General features: G+C 42.1%; 1 protein-coding gene across 1 annotated transcript; it reads left to right on the top strand.

The window, feature by feature from the left end:
- The first annotated feature begins 6165 nt into the window (after positions 1-6165).
- LOC127617544 (glutathione S-transferase-like) lies at positions 6166-17472 on the top strand. The gene is made up of 6 exons (XM_052089509.1): positions 6166-6332; positions 15729-15780; positions 15957-16089; positions 16215-16356; positions 16467-16592; positions 17077-17472. Exons 1-6 carry the CDS (start codon positions 6246-6248, stop codon positions 17206-17208), a joined length of 672 nt encoding a protein of 223 aa, XP_051945469.1. The 5' UTR covers positions 6166-6245; the 3' UTR covers positions 17209-17472.
- Positions 17473-20178: the final 2706 nt, after the last annotated feature.

The raw sequence follows: 20178 nt of genomic DNA, 5'->3' as shown, positions 1-20178 counted from the left end.
ATGACAATTCACATTGCTTAAGGGACATTAACACGCACTTATTAATATTTAGGAAAAGTCCTGAAGCTTTGGAAAATGCATGGATAATATTAAGAGCTATTATTATTTTTATAATTATTATTATTTGTTCTGTATTTTTTTTAAAGAGAGTGGTATCATCTGCTAATTGGCTAATGATAATTTCACTAACTGCAATACCCTTCAATGGATACTGCAGGTAATTGTGAACAAATTAAAAATGGATATGGAGAAATGGGACATCCCTGTCTAATACCACGATTAAGATTAAATCTGGGTGAGGTGCAGGAACGCAACTTGATTGAACAATTGCCTTTGGAATATAAATGGTAAATGGTCTGCACTTATAGCACCTTTTAACCTTAACGGTATTCAAAGCGTTTTACACTGTGACTCATTCACCCATTCACACACACAATCATACACCAATGGTGGCAGAGCTGCCATGCAAGGTGCTAGCCTGCCATTGGGAGCAACTTGGGGTTCAGTGTCTTGCCTAAGGACAATTCAGCATGTGGAGTCGTGTGGGCGCTGTGATTAGTGGCCGACCCGATCTACCAACTGAGCCACAGCCGCCGAATATAGAGTTTTAATATTAACAAAAAAATTACCAAAGCCGATTGTGTCAAAGGCCTTATGAAAGTCTAGAAATAGGATGAAGCTAATAGGAGAGTAATCAATAAGATCTAATACCAAACAAATATTATTTGAAATATGGCTGTGGCAGGGCGGGGCTGGGTCGTGATCCTACACACCCGGTCCCGTATTAGGCTAATCCAGAGATATATAGAGATATATGGCTCTGGGCTAATCAAGCCTTAAGATAAAGTTCGACTGCAGAGGATCGTGCGGGAGGGAGAGATCGTTTACAGACATGTCTGTCATGTGTGTCTGTTTAAGTTTACTATTAAAATATTAAAATATTATTTACATCGTCAAGCCAGTTCTCGCCTCCTTTCCATTGAACTACTTTACAATGTCTATTAGCCTACTCATAAAACCTGACTGTGTATCATCGATAATGGAGTCCAATGGTTTTTTAAAATTTTATAATCATTGTTAATCAGACAAATTGGGCGACAATTGTCTAAAAACTATGTGTCCTTTTTTGGTTTGGGTATTAAGGTAATTAAACCTTGCGTAAGAGCGGGGCGGGGGGGAGTTTACCATATTATATACTTTGAGAAAAAAGATTCAAAAGAAAAGGACCAAGTTCTTCTGAAAAGCATTTATAAAATTCCAAAGTCAAACCATCCACACCAGGGGATTTGTTTAACTTAAGCTTAGGAGCAAAGCAAGTTGGACACTTCAAATACAGCCTTTGAATGCGACCTACTTTCATGGGAATTCGGAGGATGCATGAGTTGTATCCTTCGTGGGCACTCACAACCCACAATTATTTGCTTAAACGGAAATGTCTAAAAACAAATTAACACCAATGTGACGGGGCGGGGCCGGGTCGTGATTATACACACCCGGTCCCTTATCAGGCTAATTAAGCTCTCACTCGAAGCGCTCCCACTTGTTAAAGAGTGGCGTGCTGTCATAGCAACCATGATATGTTCTGTTTATGTTCATCCTGCGAAATGGGTCTCGTTTAAACGAGACTTGTTTAAATGAGGACGCTCTGTATAGTGCAGCCTTTAAAGGACGCGTCCTAACTAGCATGCTGCCTTCGAAACATGACACAGCAACTATATTTTGTGTTTTTTAAGATTTTAAAACCTCCCCCTTTATAATTTTGATGTTGAAAGATGTGGTGCCGCTGAGATTAATGAACTTCCATTACACTTTTAAAGACTTTTTTAATTTAAACTCAGAAATATTTTGGGCACAACTGTTCACCTCAGAGGCCAAAATGATCATTGCAAATGTTAAAGCCTCTAGTTCAGGGGCGTAGCCTAATTTTTTGAAGGGGCACCAGGGTCAACCACCCCCATTAAAATAGGGGTATTGAAAGAAATGCATTTATTCACAGTTTTTAAAGCTGCTACAGATGGCATTAATCATAGTAAACACAATATGCATGAAAGTTCTAATAGTCTTAGACATGCCGTCCGTATAGTCTTAGCAAGGTTAGCAGTGCTTACCTAAAAGAAGTGTGAAAAGAAAAAGGACATGGTCAGGTAGATGCATTTTATTTCATTTTTTCTCTGACTTATATTCAAAGCATTTTTCACTTTAGAGCTTTTCAGGTTGTAGTCCAAAAGCCTCAATGAGAATTAGCATTTTCAAGACATGGGTTCCCTCTGCTATATTCCTTTGTGTTTTCAGGAAGGCTGTTTTGGATTTTTGAGTAAAATAAGGTCTGTGGTAAATATTACTTGAAGATACTTGGACGTTTTGTTACACACAGTCATACCCCAAATGTGATTTTTGTTTTTTTAAGTAGACTACAACCATTTTCCATTTTGTCGCATGCACACACACACACACACACACACACACACACACACACACACACACTCATAAGCTTGTGGTAGTTCTAGTCCTTATTCAGCAACTTGTTAGCTACATGAATTTTGTTTTTAAACATGGCATATTTAAAAGGGACTTTTCCAACAGCACATAAATGCACCAAAAAGTTGTCTGTACTGGCATGTGTGGCCAACAAAACACATGCACAATGTTTCTCTTCAGGTCATACATCTAACATTATGCCAATATTGTGTAGAAAAAAGATACTATATCAGCATAATACAGAGGAAACATTTTCCAGATAATATTTTAATGATTTGTTTTGGCTTTAGGACAAAAACTATATAAAAGCCATTTATTTAATTGTACAAAGAACATGTTGTCTTTATAATATCAGGCTTATAAATGTGACTTTATAAACAAAAATATATAGCTTTCTAATATTTAAAGGGGCTCCTCTCAATGGGATCATCTTATTTGGGGGTCCTTAGCATCAAAAAGTTGTAGGGGGAGAAAAAAAAAAAAAAAAAAAAAAACGTAGTCAGCCTGATGAGTTTACAAAAATTGTTAGTAAAATGTATTTTGTATAATTTATTTATATGTAAATCATGAAATCATAAGTAAAATGACAACAGTAAAAAGGAAGAACAAATAGAACAAATTTACTTTATTTAATACAAAAGAAAGGCAGGCTGCCACGTGCAGTGCCTCATTTGGATGTGTTTGAAGTCTTGGAGCTCGACTTCCCTACGTTTCTCCTACAAATGGGCCTTGAGCTTGTTTGGAGGTTCTAGCAGGGGAGCGCAGCTACTTCTATACCGTCGTCCGCCGGGGGTACATGTCCTCTTCCACCGAGCGCGGAGCTTCGGGAGGGACACACATGGAGCGGTGAGGGAGGAAGGGGACACCCGCCTAGCCAGCCAGATCAGCCGAATCAACCCTAGCGATCAATGGGGTGACAGATGTCGCAGCCAGATCGCCCTCACATCCAAACCTCTAGAAGTGTCCCCAGTTTATATATAGTACAGCATTACAAGCCATTTCTTATTGACGGTAGTCTTTACAGCAACGTTGTCACGTCCACTACTTTGTTATACGTACTTAGTGTTTTATAGATGCCTGAAACATAATATGAGTAAAAAGTAATATATATTTTTTAATTGTACTTAAAAAAAAATACGATAGTAACATTTCCCAGAATGCATCGCTGCTATGCAAATGATTGGGGCTGCCATTGGCTGTACGTATTTATACATAAAAGGAAACGTCAATGAACTCACGATTACGAGGCATTTTTAACACTGAAAATAAATGTGGTAAACGATTGATTACAGTAATATGTATAGGACGTGTCATTAGGTGTCAACTGTATAAAAAAACATTACAGACATCGTCCATCTAGTAGTCATAAATGGTGTAAATAAATCACACTTCTGCCAAAATTGAGTCTTTGTTGCACGAATTAACGACCCTTACAAAACAATATGCTACTGTAACTGTAGCTCTATTAAGAGGTCAATGGACATGGTGTGATATATGTCTAAACAATTGATTTCGGATTGCATTAATGTGAAGTAAGTGTAGTTATTACATGATTAGATTATGTTTTATATTTTTCCCTCCATCAAAAGTTTGATCATCTATCTTTTGGCAAAAATAAAAATTTATAATAATAAAGTCTCAATTTCTGAACATGAAAATGAATGTTAATGTTGTCCACAATTTATCACTTATTACTTTATTGCTACGAACATTTCCAGAAACCCCTTTTGTTAAACGAAGAATAATGCATCATTTGTTAATTGAAATGCATATGTAATACCTGCATGATGCCCTTTTTATTTTACAGATTTTTTATGCGAATGTATTTTATTTGTGTGGAAGGTTGTTTGTAATGTTGCAAGTGATGGTCTCAGATGTAAAACTGCCTGCATATAATAATTTTTAGATTGTTTTCCTGTAAAAATATAAAAAAAAATCCTTAAAACAAGATCAATTTGATTGATATTGTTTTAGAAATAACACTGTATAAGATATTTTGGGTTTTCAGAGAATGTATTTTTAACATGTGTATTTTGTCTTTCTGTACTGACTTTTTATAGTCAAAACAAGTGAAAAAATGTACTACTGCTGAAGAAGTAATCCAAAGTATTTAGAATACGTTACTGATCTTGAGTAATCTAGTGGAATATGTTACAAATTACATTTTACAGCATATATTCTGTAATCTGTAGTGGAATACATTTCAAAAGTAACCCTCCCAACCCTGATTATAAATGTATTAATCCAAACATTAAATTATAAAGAAATATACTAAATCACTTTTAAATGCACTGTAAAAACAAACAAAAAAAAATCCTGTTGTTTTTACAAAAACAAAAGCTGTGGTTGCCTGAATAATTATGTAAAAAATACATTCACAATGTAAATTACTTTACAGAACAGCCAGTAAATTTTACAGTTTAAAACTGTTGTAATGTACATGACCACGCAGGCACTGTAAAAAAAAAAAAAAAAAAAAAAGGTTACATTTACAATAAAAAATGACATAACTTGATATTGCCCTCTGAAACTGTATGAATCTGCTTTTAACTTTATATGGTATTGTTAATCACAGTAAATATCATATTCATCATTAGTAACTCATGCAGGACAAGCAAACATGTAGAGACAGTGCTCAGTGTCACACACAAACAATAAACACCATCAGGATAACGCACGTGGAATTAAAATTATGTAATAAACATTAATTAAACTACATTAAATATAACACAGAACACACCAATGTACATAACTGATATTAAAAATAAGAAGAAACATATTCCCATAAAATATAAGGAAATATGATGAGTCATGCAGGAATTGTGGGAGCAACCGATTATTGTTTTTGTTTTGTGTGTAATTTTAACATAAATTTACTGTAAAACGTACATGTACTCTCTTGTTAACAATGTATATGTTTACCATTAATTCTACAGGAAAATCATACTTGTACATCTAAATTTTATATATATTTTTTACAACATTTTATTGTAAAAACTACCGCATTGTCTTTTAAAATATATTTTAAAAGCATTTACTGTATATTTTACAGTTAATATTCGTTAATCAATTAACGTTTTATTTCTATAGCATTTTTACAGTCTTTTACTGGAAAAATTACAGTAATTTTTTTACAGTAATTCCTGTTTTAAAATTTAGTTAAAAACAATAAAATTATAGATTTTTAAATCACTTTTAAACTGTCAAAGTAAAACCATTTTTAAGATGGAAGTTTTAGTAACAGTTAACGTGAAACTGAACCAAGTTTATAAATTGAAAACGTATACAAATATATTACAGGTAAATATGGCAAACTGTCATGATGTAGCACATTTTCCAAACCTTATATTTTCATGAGTTAACGCTTGTGATTAACGCTTCTTCACCATGACTCAGGCATTTTTACATTGTTTTATTCATCATTCACCCACACTCCCTCAGCTGATCCAGGAGCGTGTTGTTGATGTTATTGCATTTGTGTGAATGTGAGACAAATTCACTACCTCATTTTACAGTGAGTGCAAGGCGTATTTTGATATTAGTATAGTAAGTTTTGTTGTATTTTATTCACTGTCTGTGCAGAAGTGTACGTGTAATTCGTGTAAAGTGCATTGTGTCCTTTGTCCCAGACATTATTCCCAAGTGTTGCGTAACACTCACAGACTGGCAAATAAATCACGCTGCAGCTGCACTCGCAAACACTTTAACAGCAGTTCACTGCAGCGCACTCAAGTTTTTCAGTTGTTCGGCTGTTTTACTTTGTCAAAATGTCTGGAAAGGTTGTGTTGCATTATTTCAATGGCAGAGGGAAAATGGAGTCTGTCCGATGGCTTTTGGCTGCAGCTGGAGTTGAGGTTTGTTGCATAAAGTCTGGAAATGATTTGCACACGAATATATTTATTTTGGGATTCAGTGCTGTAAGGTTAGAGGACAAGACATTTCAAGCAGTGTTAAATGTGTGCTGTGGTGTGACGTGAAATAATTTATCTGACACTATTGTTCTTTCTATTTTAGTTATTATTATTACTATTATTATTATTATTATTCTCACATCGCAGGACCATTTCAAATGAACCAATTAAGGCAAACGTGATCAAAATTGTGAGGGAAAAAAAACAAAACAAACAGATATTGTGACCGCGCCCATAAAGAAATCTGATATGGCAACATGTGTCAAAAATATGAAATATATGTTTTTTCACTAATACAAAACAATCACATACATGTGCATATATACAGGGCTGTAGCAAGTAATTCTGAGCCCCCTGACTATATAGTGCTCTGGGCACGTTTATTAAAATAATACAGATCCCTATCGAGAGGTCTCTCCTATTGCGTAAGTAGCTTACGCTATGGGAAAACTCCGTTTCTCGAAAAATATTGAAGTCTTTATGTAAAACGCATTGCAGCTGCACAACAGACAGTAATGAGCGAGGCAGCTCGGTAATTGGCTGTGCTGCGGCAACTGCTCGAACCAATGACGGGGCGACTCTGAACCGCCTCGCGTTCGTGCGCTCAGAGCCCGCCGAAATTAGCATAGCCATGCTATATAATGGGCACCCCGTCATGCGAGTTCCTTTAGATTTAATCTCCTTCAGCAAAGACCTTCTCTTCGCTGGATTCTCCGGATTGTTGGAGTCTTTCGCCCGCCTTCGAAAAGCCTACAGCAGGACCGCTAAGAGGACGCCGGCATCTTCAGCCGCCTTCGAAGCCTTCTGCTACGCCATCCGGCGCGCAACGCTATATCCTTTACTGCAAGCGCTCGCCCCTGCGACGCTTTTGATTAGTAAAAGAGCAATTTTTTCAAGGCGTTGTTGCAAATGCCTTCAGCCTGCGCCTCGTGCAGAGGCCCTCTTCCTGATGGGGATCGTCACATCATTTGCACTCGCTGCCTGGGACCGGACCACGCAGAAGCTGCTCTCATTCAGGGCGGATGCCCCGAATGTGACTCCCTGGGCCTCGCCGAGCTGCGCGCTCGCTTTGCCGCTTTCGCCGCAATCGAGCCTGCTTCCACCGTGCTGCCGCCCCCTCCGTTCGAGCCGCGCAAGAAAAAGCGCCGCTCACAGAGGCTGCCAGAGCACATAGACTTCGGTGACGTCACGCCGGCCCAGTCCCCGCATGCTTCACCGCTGCCTGAGATCTCACCGCCGCCAGTCCATTTTATGAAGACGGACCAGCACCCCTCCAGCAGAGCGGTGGGTCTCATCTCGTTCGGCACGTCAGGGGACGACGATGAAAAGGATGACAGCCTCTCTACTGACGCTGCATCCGATGACTGGCTGGGCTCGAGTTTCGACCCCGCGCCATCGACATCAGCGGACACGAGCACGGGCACCAGCATGGACTCTGAGATCGTCCGCATCCTGTCCAAAGCCGTAGAAGACCTCGGGCTCGACTGGTCTTCTCCGGAAGAACCCGCCCGCAGCCGGCTGGACGAGTGGTTCCTGCAGGGGCGCCGGCAGGCCCCTCGACAGAGACCCTCTCCTTTCTTCCTCGAAGTGCACGACGAACTCACAAAGTCGTGGAAAGCCCCGCACTCTGCTCGCCTGAAGCTTTCTTTTTCTTCCTCACTCTCCTCAGTGGACGGCGCAAGAGAAAGAGGCTACGAGGGAACTCCGCCCCTCGAGGAGGCTGTGGCCAACCATCTGTGCCCACCCTCCACCGCCGGATGGAAAGCCAAAGCTTCTCATCCCTCGAAGCCCTGCAGATCCACCTCAGCTCTCGCCGGTCGCGCATACGCCGCCGCCGGCCAAACTGCGTCAGCGCTTCATTCAATGGTGGTTTTACAAGTTTACCAGGCCAAACTTCTCCGCACCATGGACGAGTCTGGACCTGAACCTGAAGCTTTCAAGGACCTGCGCAGCACCACTGACGTAGCCCTGCGAGCCACGAAGGCCACTGCCCAATCCATCGGCCGGGCCATGGCTAATTTGACTGTTCTTGAGCCCCATCTGTGGCTGACGCTATCGGAGATGAAGGACGCGGATAAGGCGCCATTCCTTGACGCGCTTATCGCTCCAAGCGGCCTGTTCGGATCAGCGGTAAAAGAATTCGCTGAACGCTTCACTGAGGCCCAGAAGGATTCGCAAGCTATGCGTCACTTCCTGCCCAAGCACTCCAGCTCGTCTCACCAGAGACCGCCTCAGCAGCAGCAGCGAGCCAGGGCGGCCCCTCCCGTCTCCCAAAAGCCGAAAAGCAGACCTGAAACGGACGCTCGACGCCGCTTGCGTTCCGCTGGCCGAAGAAAGCCGCCTGAGCAACGAGGTCCTCGGCCCAAGATCGTGCTGAACCCGGAGCCTCGTAAGTGTTCCTAGCTATAGGAAGAAAAAGAGAGAGTACGTGTCTCGCAAAGGCCGGACCACTCTCTCTAAAACATGTAAAACATTACCCAGTCCCCTTACAGGCGGTTGGAAATGTCTGTACAGCAGTCAATGGGCCAGTCACAGAACTCGCTCACCTGCAATCAAACGCCGTTTTAACGGCGACACACAGAAATCATGAAAAGAGTCATTTTTTGCCTGTGTCACTAAGGGTTCACATGTCCACACTAAAGTGCGCATTCCCACATACCAATACTGTCCAAACAGTGCCAAATACTTCCCCAGCTCAGGCTGGACGTCCAATAAATGTAGATCGTGTGCCTATTGTCATGTATGCACCACTACACACAAGCACTGTTCCCACAGTTATAAACACTTCCCCAGTAAAAGCGGGAAATACTATAAAGGTAGCGCGTGTGCCTGCTGTCCTGCATGCACCCCTACACACAAACACTGTATGCATAGCCAAAAAAACCCCGCCGCGAGCGGAAGACTTTATGAAAGTGGTGCGCGTGCCTACTACAGTATATGCACCCCCACCCATAAGTGCTGCCCATACAGTTTCAAACAGTTCTCTGTCTCATGCCGCAAACATCACAGATGCGATGCGCGAGCCAAGAGACGCCCCGCTAAAAGCGATGTATGCACCCCCACCCGAAAACTCTGTTCATACAGTTTCAAGCATTTCTCCGACTCATGCTGCAAGCATTTCGGAGATAGCACGCGTGCCTGTACTCTCACACGCACCTCTGCACTCGGCACTCAATACGGCTGCTCAGCGCGCACCTGCGCCTCTGAGAGCTGTAAACTCAGTGTTAGCACAAGGCAATTTGCCGGTGGGGCCCATACGTCACAGCGACATGCCCCCAGCCAGCATTCAGCCCATATCTGTGCGAGCAAAAGCCTGGGAAAAAATCCCCCGACATGCCGAAATGGGTTTTGAACATAATAAAACACGGTTACTCACTTCAATTCGCTCGCAGACCGCCCCGATTTTCAGCGGTGGTCGAGACGAAAGTGAGGAAAGATGTGTCACATGTTCTACGCACCGAGGTGCTCAAACTGATAGAGAAGGGTGCTATAGAAACTGTTCCTCCCTCTATGAGCGAGGCGGGTTTTTACAGCCACTATTTTCTCGTCCCGAAAAAGGACGGTGGCCTCCGCCGCATCCTAGATCTCAGACATCTGAACAAAGCTTTAATGATTCGCTCGTTCAGAATGTTAACAACCAAACATATCCTCGCGCAAGTTCGCCCCGGGGGTTGGTTTCTATCAGTGGATTTGAAAGACGCTTACTTTCACATTCCGATAGCGCCTCATCACAGGCCTTTTCTGAGATTCGCTTTCGAGGGACAGTCATACCAGTACACAGTACTACCATTCGGCCTATCATTGGCCCCCCGTACATTCACGAAATGTATGGACGCGGCACTTTCCCCCCTGAGACAGCGGGCAGTGCGAATACTGAATTACCTCGACGTTTGGCTAATCATAGCACAATCAGAGGGTCAGTTAACGACGCACAGATCTTGGATTATCAGCCATCTAGAATGCCTGGGTCTGAGAATCAATTTTGCAAAGAGCGTGCTATCCCCCAGCCAGAATATCTCTTTTCTGGGAATAGTGCTAGACTCAGTGCAGATGACAGCGCACCTCTCATCAGAGATTCTCTATTCGACGCCTTGCAACATCATTCAGAACGGGCGCACACGCCCCCGTCAAACGATTTCAAAGAATGCTTGGTCTCATGGCCTCGGCATCAGCGGTACTCCAGCTAGGATTGTTGCACATGCGTCCTCTCCAGCGCTGGCTCAAGAGCCGTGTCCGCACTCACGCGTGGCGCTCGGGCCACTTTTTGATCAGAGCGAATCACGGCTTGATAAAAGCCCTGACGCCCTGGAAAGCCGTCAACTGGTATCAAACCGGCGTGAGTCTGGGCGTAAATACACGGAGAAAAATGATCACGACAGATGCCTCCAAAATAGGATGGGGGGCCCTTTATGAGGGCAGGCCTGTATACGGGTTTTGGTCAAACTCAGAAAAGCGCCTACATATAAACTGTCTGGAAATGAAAGTGGTCGCCTTGGCTCTCAGAGCCCTGCTTCCGTACCTGAAAAACGAACACGTCCTTGTCCGAACGGACATCATGATGGTAGTTTCGTATATAAATCGCCAGGGTGGACTCAGGTCGAGCTCCCTGCACTCTATGGCCAGAGAGCTCATCTTATGGTCACAACACCACCTGCGCTCGCTGAGAGCGGCGCATGTGCCAGGCGCCCTGAACCAGGGAGCAGACATGCTGTCCAGAGACAAGGTTCTCCCAGGAGAATGGTCTCTCCACCCCCTGACGGTTCAGTGGTTATGGCAAAACTTTGGCGAGGCAGAGGTCGACCTCTTCGCCTCCAGGGAAAACGCGCAATGCCCCATTTTCTTCTCAAAGAGCACGGACGCGCTTGCCCAAGTCTGGCCGAGCCGCCCCTTGTATGCTTTTCCCCCGATCACAATGCTACCTCAAGTCATCAGTCGGATCAGGGAAGTGAAATGTGCAGTGCTCCTGGTAGCCCCTCTCTGGAAAAACCAGATGTGGTTTCCAGAACTGATGCAGATGATGCAATCTGCCCCATGGCCGATTCCGTTGAGGCTAGACCTCCTCAGGCAGGCCAACGGGATGATTCTTCATCCCCGCCCCGATCTGTGGGCCCTCCATGCATGGCCCCTCAACGGGTTCCCGAGAACCTCCCCAGTGGAGTTTTGAGAACCATCACTGAGGCGCGAGCACCCTCTACGAGGCGCTTATATGCCCAAAAGTGGAAAGTGTTCCGTGACTGGTGTGATACCAAGAGCTTGAACCCCAAATCGTGTGAGATACCAAGTGTACTCGCCTTTTTGCAAGAGCTGCTGGAGGCGGGCCGCACACCCTCCACGCTCAAAGTCTATGTGGCTGCCATAGCGGCGTCACACAATCCTGATAAAGGACGTTCATTAGGGAAAAACGACCTAATCATTCGTTTCCTAAGAGGCGCTAGAAGGATGAACCCTCCTCGCCCCCCCTCGGTGCTGATCTGGGACCTGGCCACGGTCCTGGATGCACTCAAGAGTGCCCCGTTCGAACCTCTCCGAACCGTGCACCTTAAACAGCTCTTGCTCAAAACTGCGCTCTTGCTGGCGCTCGCCTCAGTCAAGAGAGTGGGCGACCTGCACGCGCTGTCATCAAGCGCTGCTTGCCTGGAATTTGGACCTAACGACTGCAGAGTTGTCCTTAGGCCAAAGCACGGGTATATTCCTAAAGTGCTCTCCACACCCTTCAGAGCACAGGTGATATCTCTGGCAGCGCTATCGTCCCCAGCAGACGAAAGCGACGCTAATTTACTCTGCCCGGTCAGGGCGCTCAGAGTATATTTGGAACATTCTGCCCTGTTCAGACAGACGGAACAATTATTCGTATGCTTTGGCGGCTGCACTAAAGGTCTCGCAGTCTCAAAGCAAAGAATATCGCGCTGGATAGTGGATGCTATAGCGCTAGCTTATGAAGCCAAGGGCCTTCAATGCCCCTTAGGCGTCAGAGCTCACTCTACAAGGAGCATGGCCTCCTCCTGGGCTTGGTCGAGTGGGATACCCATTGAAGATATTTGTGTGGCGGCGGGCTGGGCCTCGCCTTCGACATTTATCAGGTTTTATAACCTACAGGTCCCCTCATTGCATTCCAACATTCTATCAGCCTGACTGTAGAATGGACTGGAGTATGTATATGCTGAGCATTATCTCCTCCCTTATAAGGTCCGTCTCTGACCGACTCAGAGGATTTTTTATGCATATCAGTACATAGAAAAATGCATTCCAACATTCTATCAGCCTGACTGTAGAATGGACTGGAGTATGTATATGCTGAGCATTATCTCCTCCCTTACAAGGTCCGTCTCTGACTGACTTAAAAGATTTTTTATGCATATCAGTACATATAAAACTCAGTACATAAGATATGTGCTTGTGTTTGTACAATGAGCGCCCCACCTTGGGGCAAAGGCGCTCTGTGTTATCCCGTTATATAGCTCGCCGTTGGCCGGCTCGTGGAATAATCACTTTGCTTTAACGCCGGTTTCACACTGCACGCGTTAGCAGCGCGTATTTTTTTCGGTGCCCATGTTAACAGATTAGAGCATTCACATCGCACACAGAGGCGGCGCGGCAGCGCGTAGCAGGAGCAGAGCAGGAGCAGCAGTGCCGCGATCGTTTCGGCGTCCTGTCTATTTTTGCCGCGCGGCTTATGCTGAATTAAAGTGACAATGCATTGATCATGGCAAAAATACACAGCAGTTACCAAAAACGCATTGATGATATCTATTGTGTTTTAAACAGTCAATCAAATGACCTTCATCAATTTAAAAAGAAAACAAATGTCCAAAAACAAACTTGTTGCCCAAACTACAAAAACAAGTTTAAATAATTTATACTGCCAGTTTAGTTTAAGTTAGATTAATTTAATGTATAAATGTATATACAAATAACTAATATATATATATTGTCATAAGGATGCCATGCTGATATCATGCTGACAATCATAAACAAAAGCACGTGGTGTCAAAGCCGGCATGGTCGAGTCGGAGTTCGGCGACAAGATGGTATGCACCATATTCTCTCCTTCGTCGGTTCATGGAGTGAACCCAAAGTCTGCGTCTTTTCCGTAGTCTTCGTAATAGCAAATACAGCGCAATGGCCTTCCTTCTATCAACAACTCGCACTACACGGTCAACAAAAACAAAGATGAACCAAAAGTTATATAATATTATATTAATATTATTATAATAATATAATATAAATGTATTTGAAAACGAAATAAAGCAATGCCAACTTACCCATAGCCTACTTTGTCTGTAAACACGCCGCGCCCGTCAAACGCTGCCAGTATGAAAGCAAAACGCGCGTGTCTGCTTCCGCTCACCGTACGCACTGCTCCTGCGCTGCTTACGCTCTGCTAACGCGCTGCTAACGCGTGCAGTGTGAAACCGGCGTAAGGCTCACCCCGGATTTCCACCAACTGCGGAACGGCTGCGGATAGGCTCCGCTGCGTGTCGGATCCGTGCTCTGACGTCCTTCAATACCTATCAGATACGGATTTGTTGCGGAACGGCTGCGGCCATGACTGACAGCTGAAGTCACGAGGACACACGATATCTCGCGAATTTACGTATGATCGCGCGATATAACAGGATGTAGTTTCTATAAACAGAACTACAAAACCAGCAACAGTTTGTTTCCATCCAGAGGAGTACAGGGGAAACATCTATTTGCTGACCTGCTGATCTCCCTTTTTTGTGGAGATTATTGTGATTCTACCATGGGTAAGTACAATATTTATAATTGATCAACTTATAAAATGCTAAATGTTTATTTTGGGTTCCTTTTTGAATGTATTGGGAAAGTAGTAGGTTGTGTAAAAAGTTAACTATTGTTCTTGTTGGAAAAGGAAAAAGTATATAAAACAAAATTTGTTTGGTTTAAATTGTACTTATGAGTGACAATATGATGCGGCGCTCTCCGGCATCCGGCAAAAATAGAAACTCTGCGTATCTTCTCCGGAGGGCTGCGGTCGCCGGAGCTGGGACGGAGTCGGAACGCAGCCGTTCCGCAGTCAGTGAAAATGCACACATTGACTTTAATGGAAACCTATTGACTCCACCGCCATTCCTGAGCGGATCAGCAGCCGTTCCGCAGTTGGTGGAAATCCGGGGTCAGGCATCTGCCTCTGGCTTTATAGAGTGAAGTCAGCACGCACGGCGTTTTGCAGGGTGTTCCCATAGCGTAAGCTACTTACGCAATAGGAGAGACCTCTCGATAGGGAATGATTCGGTTACTAACGTAACCTCGGTTCCCTGAGAGAAGGGAACGAGTATTGCGTAAGCTGCCGTGTTTGTGCTTGGTCAGTTCGCTTCAGTCGATTGAACCTTAAAGAACTCGCATGACGGGGTGCCTATTATATAGCCTGGCTATGCTAATTTCGGCGGGCTCTGAGCCGCTGAACGCGTAGGCGCCACCATTGGTTGCGCTGCTCAGAGTCGCCCGTCATTGGTTCGAGCAGTTGCCGCAGCACAGCCAATGACCGAGCTGCCTCGCTCATTACTGTCTGCTGTGCAGCTGCAATGCGTTTTACATAAAGACTTCAATATTTCTCGAGAAACGGAGTTTTCCCATAGCGTAAGCTACTTACGCAATACTCGTTCCCTCCTCTCAGGGAACCGAGGTTACGTTAGTAACCGAGTCATTTTGTGCTCCTCTGAAGCTTTGGGCTAGTTAACACCTTTCACCCCACTAGCTATGCCTATGGCCCTGCATATATGCAACATATAGATCCCCAAGAAATAGTGCAATTTTAATAAGCATAGACAATATGTACATATCATTTTAGTTATATGTTCATATGGCCTAAGGGAGGAAATAAGATACAGTAAATACTTAAGAGGTAGACTGATATGTCGGTTTTGCCGATAAATCGATGTCGATAATTGCTCTTGGTAACTCAGTTATCAGCAAAAATCTATTCTGATAGTGGCTGATTAGTTGTTTTTCTTTTTTACAAATATTTTTCTAGTTATTATTTTGGTTGAACTATTAACTGCATCTGGGTTTTTATTTATTTAGCCTTTGCAACTGTGCCCATCATAGTAAGGAATGATTAAGAAAACGTTTTAACCGATGAATCGGTCTCTGCTACCTTAGTTAACAGTGTTGTCGAAATCCACTATCAGTCAACCGCTAATAATTTACCTTATGTATGTCAGATTTAACCTAAACACTTGATGTTGAATAAAAAAAATAGTTGAATGGATGGTCTGTCAACTACAGCATGTGATGCAATGTAATGTAAATAAAATCATGTATTTTTAGTTTTTCCTTTAGACAATTCGTTTATTAACAATTTTGTTGCCTTCACAGTTTGAGGAGGTGTTTTTGACCAAAAGGGAACAATATGAAAAATTACTGAATGGTAGGTGTGCATTACCTCTTACCTTGATTCCATGTCTGCAACCACCTGACAGATCCATTCATGTATGGGATGCCCTATGATTCTGTGTACTTTTTGATTAACCATTTGACAAATCGTAATGTCTCATTGATTTATTTCCCTATATAACTTTGTGATTTTTCTTCTGTTTATTGTAGATGGAGCCCTGATGTTTCAGCAGGTCCCTATGGTTGAAATCGACGGGTTGCAGCTTGTGCAGTCAAAGGCTATCTTGAATTACATCGCTGGAAAATACAACCTCTACGGAAAGGACCTGAAAGAGCGGGCTATGTAAATATGTAGACACCTTTATTTTAAGTGTGATTCCAACAGCTCAAGTGTACTGGCCTTGCTTTATCACTCCGTTTAGCCATGCCCAAGCAAATGTCATTAAACACGTATGTTTTCTCATGAAGGATTGACATGTATACCGAGGGAGCCATTGACTTGATGGAAATGTTCTCGAAGCTGCCTTTCACACCACCTGACGAAAAACAGAAACTGCTTGACGGTGTCGAGAGCAAAGCAAAAGAACGCTTCCTTCCAGTGTTTGAAAAGGTTTGATAGCTCTGACAGTGTGTCCATTACTATTCTTTACATTTGCAGGATGATTATCCACATTAGATGTATGAACTTATGCAGTTTTGTTTTGGTGTAATGTTTTGTAGGGTCTTGCAAACTCTCAGTTCCTTGTGGGAAACCAGTTGAGCCGTGCCGATATTCACGTCCTTGAGGCCACTTTGATGCTGCAGGAGTTGTTCCCTACAATACTGTCAACATTTCCCAAACTCCAGGTGCTTACCTGATTAGGGTTGACCTGAAAAATATTTGGACGCTTAAAGTCGAACTGACACTTAGTAGTGTGGATGCAACATCATTTAAACACAATAGTTTTCAGTTATAGATGCCATTGTAGAAATTCACTATACACTGTCAGCCATGATTCATTTAATCCAAGAGTGAAAGTGTCCAATAACAGGGCTGTTACTGAGACTAAGCGAGTAGTATTCAGCTGGTCATGTGATTTTAACATGGCATCCCCCATGAGGGGACCCTCTCTATGTAGAAAAAAAAATAAGTAATTGGTCATTTTAAGTGGATTAGCCTACTTTCTATTAACTTGTCCAAATAATTTTTGGAGTCATTGTAATTATAGCGTGCACCACTTTTAACGTTTTATGCTCTATTTTCTATTAAGTTTAATAATTATGGAAAAAATGCAAGCTTGCCTTTGCCAAAGTTATGCTAGTATTGTATAACCATTTATCTTTTTTTCAGGCATTTCAGGTGAGCATGAAGGCCTTACCAAGAATCAAGAAGTTCCTGCAGCCTGGCAGTGCCAGAAAACCTCCACCAGATGAGGCCCTCATAAAAACAGCAAAGGAGGTGCTGAGTCACATTTTTAAGTAGTACGGCCAAAAAAAACCCTGAAACATTAATGGACCAAATTAAGCCATTAGATACTGTTAACCATCATTTAAATTTTTTACCAGTTTACACCAGTTTTGCCTTAATTCAACAAACAAAGTTTACAGTTTCATATGTAATTTTACATTCAGAGAAAATACATACATCCTTCTCCTATAGCACTTACAAGTCACAGGTTTATTATGCTGTGCAGTCTCTAGATGTTTGATTTTAATATTGAAATAATAATAAAAAATGTCAATGAGATTCATTGTGCTGTAACTGTGTCCATAAATGTACAGTTCATACAAGAAATTCACACACACACGTCAACAGATAGATCTGAGGCACTAACAAAAGGACTGATTTATTTGGAATGTGCAAGATACATTTTATACACAGTGATAATACTGTGATATGCAGATACTTCATGAACATTGGAACTGTTCAGTTAGTACATGTATGTAAAAATCCCATTGTGATTTGTCCATGGAACGCTTAGAAGATCAAAAGTCGCAAGACCATCAGGAGACTGAAATAAAAATTCAAAGATTAGCCTTGTATACAAAACCATTATATTAAAGCAATATTCCAGGTTCAAAGATGTTTAGAAAAATATCTCAGCTCCGTAGGTCCATACAATGCAAGTGAATGGTGACTAAAACGCTGAAGCTCAAAAAAAGGACATAAAAAGCAGCATAACAATTACCCCTTAAGACTCTAGTGGTTTAATTGATGTTCCCTGAAGCGATCAAACCAGTTCTGAGTGAGAACAGTAAAATATAACTCCTTAAACTATAGATCTTGTCATCTGCAGTCTGCTTGTCAATCATGATTTCAAGTTCGATTACACATCCTAGCGCCATCTAGTGCTCTGTGCATGTGTCAAACACTAAGAAGTTTAATTGAGCTAGAAATTAAAATCATCAAGGAGACTGCTGATGTCTAGATTTATGATGGGGGAAAAAAAAAAGTGTTACATTTTGGTCAGTTCTCAACCAAAATTAATTAGGTAGCTACAGAGGATTTACCCACTGGATTACTTAAATTTTGCAATCCAGTGGGTAAATCCATGTCTTCTGAAGCTATCTAATAAGATTATTCCAGGGTTTATTCCAAAAAGTGCACTTTGGAGCTTTTGAGTTTGTCACATTTCACCTACGGAGCTGAAACATTCTTCAAAAAATCAGTGTTCTGCAGAAGAAATAAAGTCATACACATCTGGGATGGCATGAGGGTGAGTAAATTATGAGAGAATTTTCAATTTTTGTGTGAACTAACCCTTTAACGGATAATGTTTAAGACTTGTGGCTATACTTCTGAAACAGTGAGTATTGTAATGTGTCTGCATCACATGTCAAAACTTGTTTGGTTTTCACAGATTTTTTTTAAAAATAATAAAATTTCCAAAAAAGTAAACATTTCCAATTATATTCACGCTAAAATATGAATAGTCACAGTTAATGTTTTCTGAAGTTTGTGCAATATTGTGTGCATTCTCAGGATTCAGAGGTCAAACTTCAATTGAAATTTATTTCCAGTGAGTTGAGCTAGCTACAGTTGAAAACAGAAGTTTACATACAACTTAGCCAAATACATTTAAAGTCAGAATTCCTAAATGTAGAAAACATTTCCTCTCTTAGGTCAGTTACGATCACTACTTTATTTTAAGTATGTGAAATGTCAGAATAATAGTAGAGAGAATTATTTATTTCAGCTTTTATTTCTTTTATCACATTCCCAGTGGGTCAGAAGTTTACATACACTTTGTTAGTATTTGATAGAACTGCTTTTACATTTTTTAACTTGGGTCAAACATTTTGGGTAGCCTTCCACAAGCTTCTCACAAAAAGGTATTGGAATTTTGACCCATTCCTCCAGATAGAACTGGTGTAACTGTGTCAGTATTGTAGGCCTCCTTGCTCATCACAAATTTTCTGTGTGATTGAGGTCAGGGCTTTGTGATGACCACTCCAATATCTCGACTTTGTTGTCCTTAAGCCATTTTGCCACAACTTTGGAGGTATGCTTGGGGTTATTGTCCACTTGGAAAGATGTTGCTTCAATACGTATATCCACATAATTTTCCTTCCTCATGATGTCATCTATTTTGTGAAGTGCACCAGTCCCTCATGCAGCAAAGGACCCCCACAACATGATGCTGCCACCCCCATGCTTCACAGTTGGGTTCGTGTTCTTTGGCTTGCAAGCCTCACCCTTTTTCCTCCAAACATAACGATGGTCAATATGACCAAAAAGTTCAATTTTTGTTTAATCAAACCAAAGGAAATTTCATCAAACAGTAAGATCTTTGTCCCCATGTGCACTTGCAAACTGTTGCAAACTTGTTATTTATGGAGGTTTTGGAGCATTGGATTCTTCCTTGCTGAGCAGCCTTTCAGGTTATGTTGATATGGGACTCGTTTTACTGTGGATATAGATACTTATCTACCTGTTTCTTCAAGCATCTTCACAAGGTCCTTTGCTGTTGTTCTGTGAACGATTTGCACTTTTTGCACCAAACTACATTCATCTCTAGGAGACAGAATGAGTCTCCTTCCTGAGCAGTATGATGGCTGCATGGTTCCATGGGGTTTATACTTGTGTACTATTGTTTGTACAGATGAACGTGGTACCTTCAGGCATTTGGAAATTGCTCCCAAGGATAAACCAGACTTGTGGAGGTCCACAATTTTTTTTCAATTTCTTTTGATTTTCCCATGATGTCAAGCAAAGAGGCACTGAGTTTGAAGGTAGGCCTTAAAAAACATCCACAGATACACCTCCAGTTGACTCCAATTAGCATATCAGAAGCTAATTGTCTAATTGCCCAAAGGCTTAACATAATATATTGAAAGCACTATAACTTGAAAACTTCTGAGTTCAACTGTACATGACAGTGAAGCACCCATTTATTTATCCACAGTTTTACCTCAGTCCTGTCATGATGCCTGCAGGCATTAGTTTTCCTGA

The sequence above is a fragment of the Xyrauchen texanus genome, chromosome 24 (assembly GCF_025860055.1).
Source record: "Xyrauchen texanus isolate HMW12.3.18 chromosome 24, RBS_HiC_50CHRs, whole genome shotgun sequence".
NCBI lineage: Eukaryota > Metazoa > Chordata > Actinopteri > Cypriniformes > Catostomidae > Xyrauchen > Xyrauchen texanus.
This window is presented reverse-complemented; position numbering and strand designations above follow the sequence as displayed.